Source organism: Zonotrichia albicollis, chromosome 2 (genome assembly GCF_047830755.1).
Source record: "Zonotrichia albicollis isolate bZonAlb1 chromosome 2, bZonAlb1.hap1, whole genome shotgun sequence".
Taxonomy (NCBI): Eukaryota; Metazoa; Chordata; class Aves; order Passeriformes; family Passerellidae; genus Zonotrichia; species Zonotrichia albicollis.
The window spans coordinates 1,623,989-1,642,124 of record NC_133820.1 but is presented as its reverse complement, the minus strand read 5'-3'; the positions used below and the strand labels follow the sequence as shown (position 1 = coordinate 1,642,124).

Genomic DNA, 18,136 nt, shown 5'->3' with positions numbered 1-18,136 from the left:
AGGTGATGCTTGGCAAACAGGACACAAGGATTTATCCAGGAATGATGCCAGTGGGGGGAAAAAATGAGCTCCCAGCTCCTCCTCATGGGGCCCATTCCATGTTCCCCTCACATGCAGGTGAGTTTTGGGGGGATGTTTGTTAGCTGCCAGAAGAGCATGGTGTTAGTAATGCCAAGGTCTGGGGTTAATCTCCATGGTCCTTGGGGCTCCCTTCCAGCTGGGAATGTCCTGGGATCTTTGTGGAGCTCAACAGCTTCTCCTTCCATGGTGAAGGTGAGGTTATTCCCGTTTCCTGATCCTCACAGCCATCCCTGTCTGACCCAGAACACTGCAGGGAAATTCACACCTTGGGGTGAAATGACAGAAGAGAGTCCCAAGCCTCCTGTAAAAGCCATTTAATTGTCCAGGTCCATGGTCCAGGCTGGCAAAGGGCAGGGACAGCTCTGAGAGAGGCAATTCCTGATGCCAGAGCTCCATCTCCCATGGATGTCCTGATCCCTTTGGATACCAGCTGGGAAATCCAGCAGACAGCAAAAGGGAGTTTTCAGAATCACTGCTTAGCACAGAGACAGGCTGGAAAATGGACTGCAGAGAGAAAACCTGCAGTGGGAAGAGCAGGAGGAATGGGACTGGGCTGTGGAAGGTGTGGCAGACACACCTGAGGCCTCATTCCCTGGGGATGTGGGCCACACTTGGGATTTGAAAGCCTCCACAAGCCACTCCCAACACACAAAGCTGCCACTGGCCATGGCAGAATGTTGTTTTTCTCCCTGGATCCTTAAGGAGGTCCAGTCTGAAGCCTTGAGCCTGGAACCCCGTTCCTGAGTCTCCATGGCCACTGCACAGCCCTCAGCCCAACACAGAGCTTCTCCCTGCCAGAGAATCATCCAGGAAAATCCTTCCAGATCATGGAGTCCAATAATTCCTCAGCAGTGCCCCATGTCCCCAGTGCCACATCCACATGGCTTTAAATCCTCCAGGGACAGGGACTCACCACTGCTCTGGGTGGCTGTCCCCATGCCTGAAAATCCTTTCAGTGAAGATTTTTTCAATCTTTTCCAACCTAAGATGGCACAACTTGAGGCCATTTCCCCTCCTGTCCTCTGATTCTCTTCCAGGATTCTCTGCATGTCCAGCCGGGAGAGGAGAAGGCTGGGGGGGAACTCCTCAATGTGCAGCAACTGGGGAAGGAGGGTGCCAGGAGGAAGGGGCCAGGCTCTTGCCAGCAGTGCCAGCATCCCAGGAGATGCACAGGTACCTGTCAGAATCCCTCTGCCCCTCCTCCTCGTGCTGCTCCACAAGCAGAGGGATTTCCCAGCTCTCCCTTCTGGCATCACTGCAGTGCTCTCTCTCATTTTCTGGCTGAAATGACCTGCAATGCAGAGGCTCACTTGCTGCACTGATCCTGCTGCCAGATCTGTAATCCTCAATCCCCCTGGGGAATGCCTGGAGTAGGAAACCACTTGGCATGGCGAGCACGTCAGCATCTTCCTGGCTGCATTTTTTATTGTCTCTCTGCTGCATCCCTGACTTCAGTTAAGTTTTCTTCCCTATCACCCCTCACCTTCTGCAGTGCCTTGAGGTGAGGTCTCAACATCCCTGAGCTCCCCCCTCTTGCACACACCTGTCCAGGTGTGGGGGGACAGCACATTTACTCCCATCCAAGATTTTCATGTGGGGCAACAAATCTACAAATGGAAAAAACATGGGGCAACAGAACTGTTCCCTTGGCAGTGGCATCCTCTCTTTCCTGGGAGGCTCCAAAGGCTGATTGATTGAGGTGGATCCCCTGCTAATCCTGCCCCTGCCATGCTGGGATTTACAAGTTCTTAATTATAGGGACCTTGCAAGCTGCAGAGCAGCCAGACTTCCAAGCAGCAGAAGATGCTTTATTTAGAGAAGATGGAGCAGTTTTTGTTTTCTTTTTAATTACTATCAGCAGCGAGAGACATTTGTGCTAGAAGGGAAAGAGAACTTGCCCACTGCATTGATTCCTTTGACTATTTCAATAAAATAAACAGAAAGAAACCCTGGCACAATTTGAAGTAAACATCCCATTGCTCACCCCCATTTCTTCTACCCAGTCTCAGTCCCATTCACTTTTTGAAAATCACCGAATCTCAGCCTGGTTTGGGATGGAAGGGATCTTAGATCACCGCATTCCATCCCTGCCATGGGCAGGGACACCTCCACTGCCCCAGGCTGCTCCAAGCCATATTCAGCATGGCCTTGGGCACTGCCAGGGGCAGCCACAGCTGCTCTGGCAACTCCCCACCCTCACAGGGTAGGATTTCCTCCTAATTCCCAATCCACACCTCCATTCTCTCAGTTTAAAGCCAAAATCTGGCAACCAAAGCAAGCAGAGGAAAGCCTGGCTCTAACAGATCTGCTGCTGACCTGTAGGGACCCACATTTCCCCCTCTGCACTGGGGAAGCTCCCCAAATCCAATTCCTTCTCTTGACTATGCCAAGCAGGAAACAGAGCCCTGCAGCCTTTGTGGTTCCTCAGCATCTCTCCTTGCCTCCAAGTGGTCTCACACAGTGCAGGAAAGGCACTCAGGGACAAGAGGTTTTCATGGAAATCAGTTTATGGCAAGAGTGATGCGATCACAGCACAGCTCCGCTGGTTCTGCACCCCGAGCAACAAGCAAACAGTGAAAAGGAAAGGACACAGCTGTCAAAGCAGCAAGGCAGGACAATTTTTAGAGGAGCACCACGAATCCATATAAAAAGCAGGAAAAAAGGGATTTCTCAAAGGAAGAGGCTGCAGGAGCTCGGGGGAAAAAGCAAAGGCCTGTGCAACAGCTCAGTGGGAAGAGTGGAAGCGCAAAAAGATCCAACCCAACCCCACAGCAGAGTGCTCTGTTCCATGAGGAAAAGAGTCCCCAAAACCAGTGGAAATTATGGAATATTTGGCACCTACCAGCTGTAGGAACCTGGGATTAGCCCAGCAAGGAGGAGGTCAGTGACTGGCAGCTTCTGAGTGCAGTGAGAAAATCCAAGGTGGAAATGCAGCCCGCAGAGGGATCCCAGAGCTGGAGAGGGAATGCTCCTGGCACAATTAGGCAAATCAAGCCTATTAAGGGACAATCACTCTGAAGGGCTGTTATCAATCACTCCCCTGGCTTTCTTTAGGCAATTATCCTAATTGCATCAAGGCTATTAAGCAATTATTTTGATAACTGGAGCTTTTTTGCCGGCTCTTCGATTTTTGGAAACGTTTTGTTCTTTGTATAAGTGCCCCCTCCAAAAGATGTTTAAAGCTGATTTTAAGGATGTCCTTTTCCTGAAGCACAAGATTCAAATTTCTGTGTAAAAGCACCAAGTTTCCCTCAAGAAAACGCTGATTTTTATCCCTGGGTTTTCCCTCAAACCTCCCCACCACCCAAATCTCCCAGGGCAGCAGGGATTTAGTTCCACTTTTTTATTATTCAACTTTTTATACATAATAAATACAAACTTTTTACAGCCAATATAAAGAAAGCATTTGCACTGATGCTTTCAGGGTGTACTGAGCTGTACACAATGCGATGGCCGATACATGCCCTGTATGAAGAAATCATAGTTAAAAAGGAGGCATCTTTTTACAACTTTTCTTCCTTTTTCTTTTTTTTTGTTTTTTCACTTTTGTTTTTTAAATAAAATTAGCAGCTCTTACAGAAAATATTTTAAAATACAACTAAAGAGACTTTTAAATAAAAATTTTCTGGATTTTTGAAAGTCCGGGTGTGAAGGACACAGACCTGTGTCCTGGCCAAAAGAACTGAACAAGAAACTGGTGAAACTGGCCAAAAGAACTGAACATGAACATTATGGCAAAAACTTGGTTTTCTTCTGTGTTGTAAAGATCTCAAAATATTTGCAAACAGTTAAACCTTTTTTTTTTTTTAAAAACGTTTCTTTTTAAACTTAAGAATAAGTTTGATAAACACATAAAAAGACCTCAAACAGATCAACAGGACAAGAGGTGCAAAAGAAGGAATAAAATATGGAAAAGACTTCATTGGACAGTCACTGATTCCATAACTGACCCATGAATTGTTGCCCTCAGACAGCCCCACTCTTGGTTAAGGATCCCACTGGGAAAGGAGACTGGCAAGCACTGGATGTCCCAGAGACCCAGCCTGGGCTGGCATTTCCAAGTATGTGCAAAGTTTATGAGCAAATCTTGTTAGATGAGTCGTTGGGTTTTTGTTGTAAATGCAGCCTCAAAAAATAGCCCTTGTTAGTAAACTAAAGGTTGAAAACTTACTGGCTTTGAGAAAAAACCATGAAGACACAAGAGAACCCACAAACAGCTCCAAACCCAACCTTGGGATGCCTTTGATCTGAAGTTTTCATCTGATGGAGAATGCTGACAATATTTTAGTCGGTACCCAAGGAAAAACCTGCTTGCATCCAGTTTTTCCCTCTCCTCCAACCATCCCGCTCCACATTCAACTTCAGAATATTCTTTGCCCTTTTCTCTCAAAAAAACAAAATCCAAGCTCCCTTTTCAGAGCTCTCTGAGGGAAATGTGAAACTCTTTTCCTTTCAGTTTCTTCCCTGAGAGGAACTGGGCACATCTTGGGCACGAAGGTGGTGTGAAGGCAGAACCTGGAGCTGCTCCTGGCTCCCTGGCTTTGGCTGGTTAATGGGATTGGGGTGGGAAAAGGCTACAGGGCCATCCAATGCAACAGCTAAATGCATGTAAATACTCTAAATGGAACTGCTAACTCTAGAACTCAGGTGGTTTGATGACAAAGATACACTGCTAACCTTGGATAATAAAGTACACGGCAATAACTGGGATAAGAGTGACCCAAATGCTTTAGAAAAATAAAATAAACCCAACAAAAGAACCAGAATCCCCAAAATCTGCTAAGAGGAAAAAAAAAAAAAAAAGAAGAAAAGAAAAAGCAGCTCAATTTCCAGATCTAGACAAAAATCTCACTTGCTTTTTTGCTTTTCTACCCGTTGGTTTCTGTTGTGGAAGAAGATGTTGCTGCTGGTTCAGCACCTCCATGTTAGATCCTCTATGAGTAAATGCACTGAGTAAACACAAAAATCCAAAGGCAGAATGTTCAGCTGTGAATCACTGACAAGGGGAGCACCCATGGAATGAACACTTTTGCTTCTCCAGGAGATCATTTTCCCGTCTCTTCCTTTCTGCAGGGGGATTCAAGAGGAGCCAGCCTCTCCTTTAGACTTCTTTTTCTGTTCCCTTTTTCATTCTTCTGATGAATACCTGATCAGGCAGGTGATGCTACTGGAAGGATCCACAATCTTTAACACATTCCTATGGCAACAGTAATATACTGTACTAATGCACAGGAGCAAAGGATGCTAAGACTAAGCTGCATGAACGGGGCTCTTTCTTTGTCTCCACATCAAAAATGGAGCATCTCCAGCCAAGAAAAAAAGCCAATCTTGGCCTGTCTTGGTTTGTGCTAAGAGAAGAAGAATGATGTAGAGAAATCCAAACAAACAAACAAAAAAAAACCAACAAAAGGCACAAAATATTCATGACTGTGTGGGAAGGAATCCGCCAGGTCACTGCCACATAAAATCCTCCCTACCGCTCGCTCTAGTCCAAGTCTTCATCATGCAAAGGTGCCTAAAAACGAGATTGACCAAAAGCTGTGTTTGGCCTTGATTGTAGCACTACTAATGAGCCAGTCCCCTCGTTACACCAGGGTGATCTCCACGTCCTCGATCTTCTCCGTGGGCCGGCGGTGCTGCTGTGTCGGGGGCGGCGGAGCTGCTCGCACCTGCAACATTCAGAACCAGCCTGTGAGCACCCCAGAACGGCCCAATTCCACCAGAAAGCCCTGGCATTTCCTGCACTGAGCCCCAGATGATGCAAACTGCACCTCCTGCACCCCTTGGCATGGTGCAAACACACAGGCTGTGTGTCCAGCGGGATGCAGCTCCAGTGCTGCCCCGCTCAGCCAGCAGGGATTTTCCTTATGGCCTGTCCCAGACTCCCTCCAGGGTGCAATCCCAGATTTACTCTATGGATAAGCCAGGATGGAAACCTGGGAAAGGCTCACCACATGCTGAATTTGATGGTGATTTTGCCGGGAATTTCTGTGGAGTGGGAACTACCAGGATGTTCTGCTGCACCTGACACTTCATCCATCACTGACCTCAACAATACACACACAAAATGTGATGTTGTTTTCACACTCTGACACATCAGCTATTCTGGCTCCTGACATAGATCACTTGAGGTGCCAACAGGGTTTTCAGGACACCATTTCAGAATACACCAGACTTGCTCTGGAAAACTGTGGAGCAATCCTGCACTAAACTGCCCAATACTACCTCAATATTCAGAATATATTATTTAAATATCCGAAACAGCTATTTTTTTCTGCCATCTCATTTACTGAAAAGGTTAGGAAAAGACAAATTTTCTGTTTTATTACGATTTGGTTTAGGGCTTTGAAAACCCCACAACTTGATTTCAAAGTTAATCGTAGGAGATGGATTTTGTCACGCTCTAAGTGATTTAATTCTTTCCTTCCTTTTCTGGCAAATGTTCTTTTTCTAGACAGCAAAGACAACACAAAACCCTCATAATTAGGAATTGTGAATACAAACCCTTAAAACCAAAGGGGGTGGAAATAAACAGAATCCCAAATATACAGGAAAGGAACTGTATAAACCATAGGTATATACCATATGGTATAAACCATAGCACTGAGCTCCTCTGTCATTTACTCCCCACTTCTTTTTCAGCTCTGTTCAGGGGCTGTTACTCTTTGAATATCAATATTTTATAATATTTATAAAATTATTATAATATATTATTAATGTAATAATATAACCTTACATAATATTTTATAAAATATTTTATCAATAAACCCCAAAGGATTTGCTGGTCACTTACAGGCCGCAGTTTGCCATAGGAACTTTCCGCAGGAATCCGTGGAGGTTGAGAGAACCCAGGGGACTCTGAACCAAAGCTGTTTTCTGAGGGAATAAGCAACACCCCATTACAAAGAAGCCCCTCAGTATTGCTGAATTTATGTTGTAAAAATGCTCCTTTTTTTTTCTGAAAGGTTTCTAAATGAAGCCTTTTCCCAAAACGTTTGCAAATTTCTCACCGTTCGTCGACGGAGACCTGGGGAAAAACTGGGATCCTCTTTTATCCGGGCTGGGATAGGGACTGGTGGGAGGCTGGTCGTACAGAGGCAGTGGTGGCAGGGAATTGTTGGCCTTTGGAGTGGGGGATACCTGTGCCAAAAAGAGGGAGAAGCTGCAGTGAATCCTCCTTGGCATATTTAACACACACACACACACCAATTTTCCAACCCATCCCTACTCCAGCAAGTTCCCTCTGGAGCAAAAGCAGCTGGCAGGAAAGTCTGGGAAGGAAAGCCAAGGTATCCAACAGGGATTCAATTTTTTTAAATCACAGGTTGCCACTGAACAGAAATTTTCAGCCTCTCCCAGGTAATTCAGAGAGGATTTTTGAAGGTTATTCGAAACAAAAAGGTTGCTCGGCCAAGTGGGGTTCACACAGAAGTGTTGGGATAATGAGCTTTATCCCCACCCAAAATGCATTTAAATGTGCATTTTTGTGGTCTTCCTCAATTAAGGAATAAAAATACTGCAAAAGTCTACTGTAGAAAACATGGAAGTGCAGTTTCTATCTTCAAACTACGATTTTCTAATACGATATAAGGATCATAGAACTATGCTGTAGAAATGAGGACACTGCTGCAAAAATTACTATAATCCAAAACTTGGCAGTATCCTGCCCCTCAAAACTGAGAGAATACAGGACAGATTTAAGTATGAAGATACTAAATTAGGGCTGAAAGAGCCTGTAATTCTCTTTTTGCCAGGTTGTGTCTGACATCTCAGTCTCATAAATTAATGACAGGACGTAAACTGTGAATTTTCTCCTTTGATTGCTTTCTATCCAAATATCTGCCTTTATTCACAAATTTGCAAAAATACATCATTAGGCTGGGTAAGAAACTAAAATGCAAGCACTGAGGGCTTGGGTTGGCATTTTTCCTTAAATTAGTTATGTTTTTTTTAACTTAAATAGCTTCTGATTTTTTTTTCCTCTTAAACTGGTTTTGATTTTTTTTTTTCTCCCCGAAGAAGTGACAGAACTTAGCAAATAATAAACCAAGCCAAGACCTCTTTCCATACCTGGATATCCCCAATCCACTGAGTGTCTCCATTCTCTGAGGCCGTGAGCTCTTCAACCAGCACGGAGGGGAAGACCCCGACGCGGCCGTTGAATTCCCCCTCCCAAAAGCCATCATCATCCTGGTTCTCCTTGTTCAGGATGCGGATGATGGCTCCCTCTGGGAAGGACAGCTCGTCATCTGTCTGCCCCTCGTAATCATAAAGTGCTTTTACAAAACAGACTGCAAAATGGAAAAGGAAGAACGCAATGAGCTAAGGAAAAATGCAAGTATACATCAAGTTCAATAGCTGGAGCTGGGGATTTTGAGGTTCTCTAAAAGATTCTGTTATTGCTGGGGCAGATTATTCCAGTTTTCCTTAATTTTGATCTAAGCTAAAATTTCCTTAATTTTAATCTCAGTATGAGCTGAGGAGGCGAATTATGCAGATTTAATATGAGAGAGATAATTACTGGGAATTGGCTGTGTTCAGATATGGGTCAGTCTTGCTCTGGAACTCCCTGAAAGGAGGTTGTGGCTGGTGGGGCCTTTTCTCCCAGGAAACCAGAGATAAGACAAGAGGAAACGGCCTCAAATTGCACTAGGGGAGGCTCAGGTTGGATATTAGGGAAAATTTCTTCCCTGGAGTAGTGATTAAAACATTGGAATAGGCTGGGAAATGGTGGAGTTCCCATGCCTGGAAGGATTAAAAAATGAACAGAGTTTGCAACATGGTGGGATTTGGTCAAAGCTTGGATTTCATGATCTTGGAGATCTTTTCCAGCTTTAACGATTCTGTGACTCCATGAAATCCAGGAAACCCTCCCAGACTCGATGTGCAGAGTGCTCCCAAGGGCCAGCTGGGTCCCCTGTGTATTTCCAAGCAGGATTTACCACTGGCGTCCCCGTTGAGGCTGCCTGGCAGCAGGTCGGTGTCCGTGGAGTTGTTGGAGGTGTGGGAGCGGGAGTCCAGCGCAGCCAGGGACTGCAGCATGCTCAGGAGGCTGCTGGAGGTCGGGAACTGCAGGTACTTCTCTGGCACATAGCCCACCTGCCCGGCCTTGTTCCGCGCCTGCGAACCAACAACAGGAGCCGTTCTCTGCCTGGGCACTGCTCTGGAGAGAGCCCCCCAGCGCTCCCTCCCAGCCCACCCTCATGGAAACAAGCTGAGAAGGTGATACCTTCACCCAGTCTTCCATATCTCCATCTTCAATGACCTCCAACACCTCGTGCTCCTCTATGGTCAGCTCGTCTGGCTGAGAAGCCTGCAATGTGGGGCAGGAAGGATGGAAAAGGAAAAGTGGCTTTAAGGGGAAGGCATGGGCAGTGGAAAGAACATTCCCGTCTAGACTTTTATTAGAAATGATGTTTGTTAAAAAACTGAAAGCTAAAACATGATTTAAAACATCCCAATGAAGGTTCTGCCATTCACAAAAACCCTTCTCCCTGAATCTCACCCTATCAAAAAAGCAAACCTCAGCCTCCCAAAGGCAAATTTATTATTTGTTCTTATACAATTCATTTTTCTAATAAAATTTTTAAAAATCACCAACCTTATAGGAATACACCACTTTGCAGGTGAGAGGGTAATTTCTGAGAGTACCAGAAGGACTAGAACTGCTGTCATCAAAAACATCCATGCTGTCCTCAAACTCTTCACCTTCCTCCTTTTCTGCATCAGCATTGACCTGGTAAAACAAATTCAAGTTGGCATTACAGCAGCTGCTAAAAATTGGTGAAGGAATAACAACAAAAATGAGCTGGTTAATATTTTTCAGTGTGTGTTTTATATGATTTATTATTATTGAAAGTAACTCAGCTGGATTTCTTTGTTCAAGCAAAAGCACCTGGACTTTAAGAAGTACTGCACAAGATTTTGGAAGATCCAGCTCAGTGGATGGACAGTTTTAAAATCAATTTTTCACATAATCTGTGACTAAAGTACTTTGGAGATGCCATTGCAATGGCGCAAAAAACAGTTTATTGAAAAAAGGCAATTTATGCCACTGAAAGATTACAGTACCTGTGACCATGTGTTATAAAATAAATCTGCAGTGAAAATATCTAAAGTTTAAAAAAATAAACCTCCAAATCAACCTTCTAGCTGGTGTATTCCACACAAGAGATTTGCTGCAGTTTATTACAAAAATTCTTAAGAGACAGGAAGATTTGTAAAAACTTGCTATAAAAGTTTAAATAAAACCTGAAGTCAATGTTCTGGAAAAATACAAGTTTGGCTAAGACTGCCGGGAGCTGTGCTTTGGCCTGGTGCCCAAGTTATGTTTTCAATAAATTACTTTATCTCATGTAAAAAATGATGAATTATTCTGTGAAAACAGCTCTGTGAATCAAAGGCAATACTGTATGTAGAGCCACCTTCCCTGTGATTATTCCTATTAATTTGGGAGTGAATCTGGTGCTCCCCCAGAAAAGTGAGAGACTGATAAAACAAAAAAAATGAAGCTGAACCTACCAATTCCCTGTGCAGCTTCCCTACACCAGGTGTCCGACAGCTTTGCTTTTCTAAGCCTGGGCTAGAAGAGCACAAATCTTCATCATGTTCTGAATCAATTAGTTTTTATGTTACTCTTTCCAAACCAAATCCTTGCAGTCCTTCACCCAAGAGCAGTTTGCTTCCTCTTCATGGATGTTGGGATAACCAAAAAATTGTCCTACAGCTGCGCAATGCTTTGGGAGATCAGCAAGAACCACAAATTGTGGCCAATCTGGGGCTTCCCCTCCTGTTTCTCTGCCTTTTGCTGTGCATGGTCCCAGCTGGGACAGCGTGGAAACCAGCAAATCATGTCTACAAGGTCTGGGCAACATCTGCTCCTGCTTTTCTAGCACGAGCAGCAAAAACACTCCTTCATTTCAGCATGAGGGGTGCTCTCAACCCCTCAGCTGGAATCATTTGGGAAGCAGGCATGGAGAGGGAGAACAGGAAACCGAGAGCTTGGCTTGACACAGCTCATCCTGCTGCTGCAGGAGGGTGGCACCAGCAAGGAATCAACGGATGGGACAGAAGGACAACAAAGGTGTGGGATATACAGCAAACACAGGAAGAAATGAAGGGGAGATGAACAGAAAAGCAGATTATATACATGGGAAAAATGATGAAAATATATATTAAAAAAAAAAAATTTTGTTGCACATATACACAGATGGTTCCCTGGCAGCAGAGCCGGACCCCCCCAAGTGTCCCCTCCTGTCAGGAGCTGTGCAGAACCACAAGGTCCCCCCTGAGCCTCCTTTGCTCCAGCTGAGCCCCTGCCCAGCTCCCTCAGCCCCCTCCTGGGGCTCCAAGAAGCTGCCTTCCCTTCCCCAGCTCTGTCAAACACTGCCCACTCCTCCAGGCTGCAGTCAAAGTGCTGCTTGTTACCAACTGCAGTAATTCCTCTAAATTCTGGCATCACTTTGGTCCCAGCTCTAAGAATTCCATCTCTGGGCTGTCCCTGTCTGGCCTGCCAAGGTCAACAGAGCCTTTTTTAAATGCAGGAGCCTACGTAAGTGTAAAAGGGGAAAATGAGACTCAGAGCTGAACCTCCCAGGCTGTGGCACCGCCTGGGACCAGCATGGGGGGCTCAGCTCCAGGGGGACACTGGGAATGGGGGACTGGGAGCAGCCCAACAGGCACAGAGGGGCTGGAGTCAAAAATAAACGGAATAAAATTACTGTGTAACACAGCCATGCAACAAATCCGCATCTGTCATGACCAGAGAGGATCTGAAGTGAAACTCAGCACAGGAATCCCTTTGGGATTTTTGACACTTGGATCTGCACACTCAAAGAGCTCAGGGTAACATTATAAACTATTAATGAACCTTCAAAGAAACACAGGCCTTGGGCACTGCCAGGGATGCAGGGGCAGCCACAGCTGCTCTGGGCACCCTGTGCCAGGGCCTGCCCACCCTCACAGGGAGGAATTCCTTCCCAATCCATCCCTGCCCTCTGGGAAGCCATTCCCTGTGTCCTGTCCCTCCATCCTTGTCCCCAGTCCCTCTGCAGCTCTCCTGGAGCCCCTTCAGGCCCTGCCAGGGCTCTGAGCTCTCCCTGGAGCTTCTCCTCTCCAGGTGAGCACCCCCAGCTCTGCCAGCCTGGCACAGAGCAGAGGGGCTCCAGCCCTGGAGCTGCTCCAGGGCCTCCTCTGGACCTGCTGTATCCCACACCAAGTCAGGAGCAGCCCCTGGAGAGATCCCCCAGCCCTGGTGAGAGGTTTCCCCCTTGGAACCCAAGATCCCCAGCCCTAGTGAGATGTTTCTCTCCTGGGAATCCAAAATGCCCCAGCCCTGGGGAGGAGTTTCTCCTGGGAATCCAAAATGCCCCAGCCCTGGGGAGGAGTTTCTCCTGGGAATCTGAGATTTCCCAGCCCTGGTGAGATGTTTTCCCCCAGGAAGCCAAGACCCCCAGCCCTGGTGAGATGTTTCCCCTCAGGAACCTGAGATCCCCAGCCCCGGTGAGAGGTTTCCCCTCAGGAACCCAAGATCCCCAGCCCTGGTGAGATGTTTCCCCTCAGGAACCAGAGATCCCCAGCCCTGGTGAGATGTTTCCCCTCAGGAACCTGAGATCCCCAGCCCCGGTGAGAGGTTTCCCCTCAGGAACCCAAGATCCCCAGCCCTGGTGAGATGTTTCCCCTCAGGAACCAGAGATCCCCAGCCCTGGTGAGATGTTTCCCCTCAGGAACCAGAGATCCCCAGCCCTGGTGAGATGTTTCCCCTCAGGAACCAGAGATCCCCAGCCCTGGTGAGATGTTTCCCCAGGAAGCCGTACCAGGTGCGCGGAGCCGTTGTTGGTGACCGAGGGCAGGCTGGCCCAGCGCTCGTTCTCCAGCTCCTCCATCACCTGGTTCATGGCACTCTTGAGCCACGTGTCCACGGACACCCCGATCTGCTTCAGCAGCTCCAGCCTCGCCTCTGCCTTCAGCTTGATGATCTGGGGACACAAACACACACAGAGCTCAGAGTTCCTCAGGGCCCACCCTGCCCCATGGACCTTCTGACCATCCAGATGGCTCCCAAAGCTGCTCCCTGTGGAAATTACCCCCACTCCTCATTTCCTCACCTTGCTGTGAGCCAAGACACAGGCAATGGTTTTCTGGAGGCTCAGCCACTCTCACCAGTTGCTGTTTTTTAAAATATCACCTCTGAGTTTATGCCTGCTCCCAATTCACACCCGTAAGTAGCACAGTGCAGCTTTGAAGTCCAACAACCCAAGATTTTTAAAATTAGGAATATCCACAGTGCAGACCCTTCCAGGTGGTGACTAAGCTGGATGTGAAACACAAATAAACCTGACAGGACACACACACCAACCCACCAACTCCCAAGCCAGGCTCTTTTCCACCAGCACGTGCCAGAGATCACAGGAAACTCATTTGTTATGGAAGCACAATATGTTAATAATCCCCAAATTAAGTAAGTATCTCACTCCAACAAACAGTTTCAGGATTTTTGTCTTCAGACCAGTATGGAAATGGAGGTTTTCTGACAGCTGGGTTCACTTCAGCATCCTGGCAGGCTGGCTGGCCGATGGAGCCAAGGATTTAACAAATTCATGGCAAAGCACCACCCTGATCCAAATTAGTTCACAGTCTAAACAGGAGGGGTGGGAAGAGCAGTGTGAAGAAATTCAGGATTTCAGCAAGAGCAGATCTGCATCAAGAAGTGAAGGGCAAACCCAGGGATAAAACTGAGGGTACTTCTGTCCAGATCAGCCCTCCCAACACCCCCTTGCTGCCATTGCTCATCAGAGGAACAAAAATCAAGTGATTTCCCAAAAAATCCTTCAGTGAGTCACTGATGGAGGCAGCAACAGAAACCCACTGAACCACCCTGGAATCCTTCCCACATTCCCTTTCACAGCACTGGTCATTTTTAGCAAGTAGCAAAGTTTCATCTCCCTTCTCTCCCTTCCAGCCCTTCCCACAGGGATCTGAAGCACCTCACTGCTTCAGATCAAACTCAGCAGCACTGGGAATCCAAGAAAAAACAGCAAAAACAGGTGAGTTCAGGCAAAAATCAGAGGGAAATTCCCTTTCCAGTAGTGCCTGAAGCACAGCATACTATGCAGAACATGTGTACAATAAATTCAAATGCCAATGGGTGCCAGGTAGGTATTTATCTTTTACATAAATCCTTACTCCATACAAAATTTTGTGTTGAGCTGAAATGATACAGGTATTTTTCTCATTTTTGACATGCTGCTGCACTTACAGAATCAGAGAATTCTATCTTTCTACTGAGAAACTAAATCAGGAAAGAAACAATTTAACTTTTTTAAGCTGAACCCCTAAAATGTCTCCATTTTCCCCTAATTTGTGACAGTGACTTTAAACCTGTCTCAATCAAACCATTTTTCAGAGACATTATTTTAAATTCTTCATAGAATAAATGTGATTTTTAAGGAGTAGGTCAGCTGTAAGAGGGAAATTTATGTCAGATGAAACTTCATATGGCTACAGCTGCTTGCAGCTCTGCCCTGCAATCAGGGATGCAGAGAGGATGGGAAAATTTTGAGAGGTTTCCCATGTTTCCCATGGGAAAAGCCAAAGCCACTGAATGCAAGTGGTCTCCAGGTGAATGATTAACAGTAAATAGTGTTCAGAGAGCTGAGAAAAGGAGGAAACATTCAATACATTAATGTATTAATGTGCATCCCTTCTCTCGTGTTCCTAAGCATCCAAGATTTCCAACAAACCCACTCCAACCTGCACAGGGCAGGGAAAACTACCTTGTCAAAGCTAACTTATTCACAGAATCCCAGAATGTTTTGGCTTGGAAGGACCTTAAAATCCTCCAGTGCCACCCCAGCCATGGGCAGGGACACCTTCTGCTATCCCAGGGTGCTCCAAGCCCCATCCAGCCTGGCCTTGAATATATAAATATATGTATTAATGTATATATTTACTTGTGGAGTGAAGCAGCTTCCCCCTAACTCGTCTTTACATCCTGACACCCATTTATGAGCACTTCCCCTGTGCCTCCACCTAGGAATTGCTCAGCCCAGTTGTTTTTGTTTACCTCATTATGCAATTTCCAATGAGGGTGAGTTATGCTACAGCAATAAACACTGGTCCAGGCTGCTACAAACATCTGCAGTTGCTGTCAGTCCTTGCTCTGCTGTAGTTTGTTTGTACAAATTGTGAGCTAAAATAAACAAGCTGCTCCAAAATCCTTGAGTGTACGTTACAAGAGGTTTTAATTCAATGTACCCAGCAAATCCAATGGAGTTCCCCCTCCCTGTTTACACCCAGGAGCCTTAACAGTCAACAAATGTTTGTTCCAAACCACAAATGTTTTGAGTTTCATTCCATTGCAGGCACCCATAAAAGCACCAGAAGCATTAGGTCAGGCCTGCACTTGAAAGTTATTTACAAGCTGAAATTATATTTTTACCTAAATAATTATGCTGGTAGACCAGAGTTAACAGCTTCCTACCTGTAGGAAAAATACAAATAAAATGCCACTGAGGAGCAGAACTTTAGCCTGCTTCTCACACATTTAAACATGGTTTAGTGGTGGCCTTGGCAGTGCTGGGATGACTTGATGGTCCTGGAGTGCCCTTCCAACCTCAATGACTCTGATTCTATACAGACACAAACATTTCATTCAAGCATCACTCCCCATCTGAATGAGCTGGGCTTTGGCGCTTTCATTATGCCAGAATAAAATGTTAAGTGAGAAGCAAACAGGGCAATAGTGGTGATTTCACCACACTGTGTCACAAGCTTTTCTCCAACTCTTGTTCCCTTGAGAGATCATCACACTAAAAACCAAACCAGGCTTTAACCCTGGGTTTCCCTGGCCCCCACTGGAATCCCCAGGGACACTGGGGGACTGAGTGACCTACACTGACAGACTCAAAATTATCTTCCATCCAGTGACCCCTGGCAGCCCCAGCAGCTCTGAGCATCTCCAGGAAGGCAGCTGAGCTTCCCAAGCCCAGGAATGCAGGAATCCAGCACTGGCTCTGAAATCTGGGTGCTGCCCAAACTCCATTGTTAGCAAATCTCACTGCAGGACAAACATTTTCCCGTGAAACAGTGAAACTGCTGTTTACAGCCACCAATTACTGGTTAATAGCTGAGGACTGGGGTATTTTTATGCTGATTAAAAAACCATCAGCCGCCCACAAAATGTACAAACTCTTCTGGGGGGGCTCCTGCTCCTCTGAGCTGTTCTTTCTGCTGGTAGGATCTCAGAAGATGAAAGGAAAAACCACCCAAGTTTTAGAAAATATAAACACTGTTATCTATTCTTCACATACCTGACTGTTGCTCCACATGGGAGATGCAGTAATTTTGTTTATTTACTGTTCCAGGCTTAATTAAGCAATGGTTTTTTGACCCACAGCTTACTCAAGATGAAGACACAACTGTTCTGCAAGGCATGGAATAAAATGCAGCAGGAGCATCACAGAGCTGTTCCCCATTCCCAGGAGAGAAAAGGGCTGGAAAGAAACCCAGAATTCCTTCACATCCCACAAACATCTCGAATCCAAGTCCTACAAAGCCATTAATAAAGGTGATGGGGTAAAAACCACATAGAAAAGCAGCAAATGTTTCCCCTTCAATATTCTGGTTTAGGTTTTTGTTAAAGTCACTTTTAAATGGATTTTCCTGAAAGCAGAGTTGCTTTACCTGCCATGGCTTTCCAAGGTGCAGAACAAACCCTGTGCCATGCACAGATTTTTTTTTTCTCCTGAAGAATTCAGGTTTATTTCTTTTACACAGAACTTGCACTTAGGAGCTTGGTCAGATACTAAAATCAGATTAAATTAGGATTATGAGGAGACCCAAACAATATTCAGTGAGAAATGTTTTATTCCACTGCAATATTTTTCAGTGGCAAGAAAAAAAAATCATATAGGAATAATTCAGGGTGGAAAATCCCTCTAAAGTCATGGAGTCCAAATGTTCCCCCAGCACTGCCAAGGCCACCACTGACCATGTCCCCAAGTGGCTGGACACTCTCATTTGGCAAATTCTTTTAGCCAGGAAGAAATCAATGTGGAGACATTCTGGCAAAGCATTCTGGAAAGCCACTATCTTTATTTCTGTCCCCATTTAGAAAAACTTTTTGTTGAAATTCTAGGCTTTTTACTTAAAAAATATATTAAAATGAAGTAATTCTCTTCAGGAAAAGTTAAATTTTGGGCCACTGGAATTATGATACAGTGATAGGCATGACGATAAATAAATTTGATTTATAATTAAGTCTTGGAATGCTCTAAACTTCTCAAAACCCAAAGCGAGTCTTATTCCATGCAGTCCAGTTTTAAATCACAGTGTTAAAGTAAGGGTGTATGGGGAAATAAACCAAAAAATTCAACTTGCACTGCCCTGCTGGGGTTTGGGGTGGAAAACCCAAAGCTTTTTGGCAAAACCACCCCAACCAAAAAGACAAATCCTGTCCAACACAACTCACCTAAGATCTGGATCCTCTTTCTGCACCAGGTGGGGAATTAGCTCATAAATTACATTTTTCACCACAACACTGAGTGAATTTCTTTTCAAAGTGGGAGGCTGGGCTGGAGGTTTGTACAGCTATTCCAGCAGTTAATTTATATGCTAAATAATCTGCATGGACTGAAATCCAACGTGAAGCAAGCAGGAAATGAGGCACTGGCACACATAACACCTCTCCCAAGGGAATTCCAAGGTTAAGGAAAGAGAGGGGAAGCTGTTCCTGGAGAAGAATCCACCTGCACAGCTCCAGCCCAAGAGGCAGATGGGTTTTTCCCAAGCTTAGGCACATAAAGCATCAAAGATCCCTAAGTATTTAATTTGTAGGGTTTAAAAAGTGGCTCTCAAGCTGCTGGGAACACGGCCCGAACGGACAGCACCCAAATTCTGTAAGGAAATAAGTGTCTGTAAAAATTTTGTATGCAAACATTTAATATCCCATTTCTCTGCAGTCCTGGGGTGAACACTGGTTCCTCATGGAGTGAAAAATGTTATGGACACTTCAGAGCCAAAACATTCAGTGAGATTGAGGAACAGGCTGGATTAG

General features: G+C 45.6%; 1 protein-coding gene across 4 annotated transcripts in view; it reads right to left on the bottom strand.

Moving 5' to 3' along the window:
- Positions 1-3,591: 3,591 nt before the first annotated feature.
- Positions 3,592-18,136, bottom strand: part of FCHSD2 (FCH and double SH3 domains 2) — a 116,238-nt gene continuing 101,693 nt past the window's right edge. For all 4 annotated transcript variants that reach the window (XM_074530953.1, XM_074530961.1, XM_005493416.4 and 1 more), the window contains 8 exons: positions 12,897-13,058; positions 9,683-9,817; positions 9,311-9,394; positions 9,024-9,201; positions 8,152-8,372; positions 7,092-7,221; positions 6,875-6,957; positions 3,592-5,750 (listed from right to left, as the gene is read on the bottom strand). In XM_074530953.1, coding sequence (XP_074387054.1) covers positions 5,667-5,750; positions 6,875-6,957; positions 7,092-7,221; positions 8,152-8,372; positions 9,024-9,201; positions 9,311-9,394; positions 9,683-9,817; positions 12,897-13,058 — 1,077 coding nt within the window. In that variant the 3' untranslated portion in view covers positions 3,592-5,666. The remainder of the gene's footprint in view (positions 5,751-6,874; positions 6,958-7,091; positions 7,222-8,151; positions 8,373-9,023; positions 9,202-9,310; positions 9,395-9,682; positions 9,818-12,896; positions 13,059-18,136) is intronic.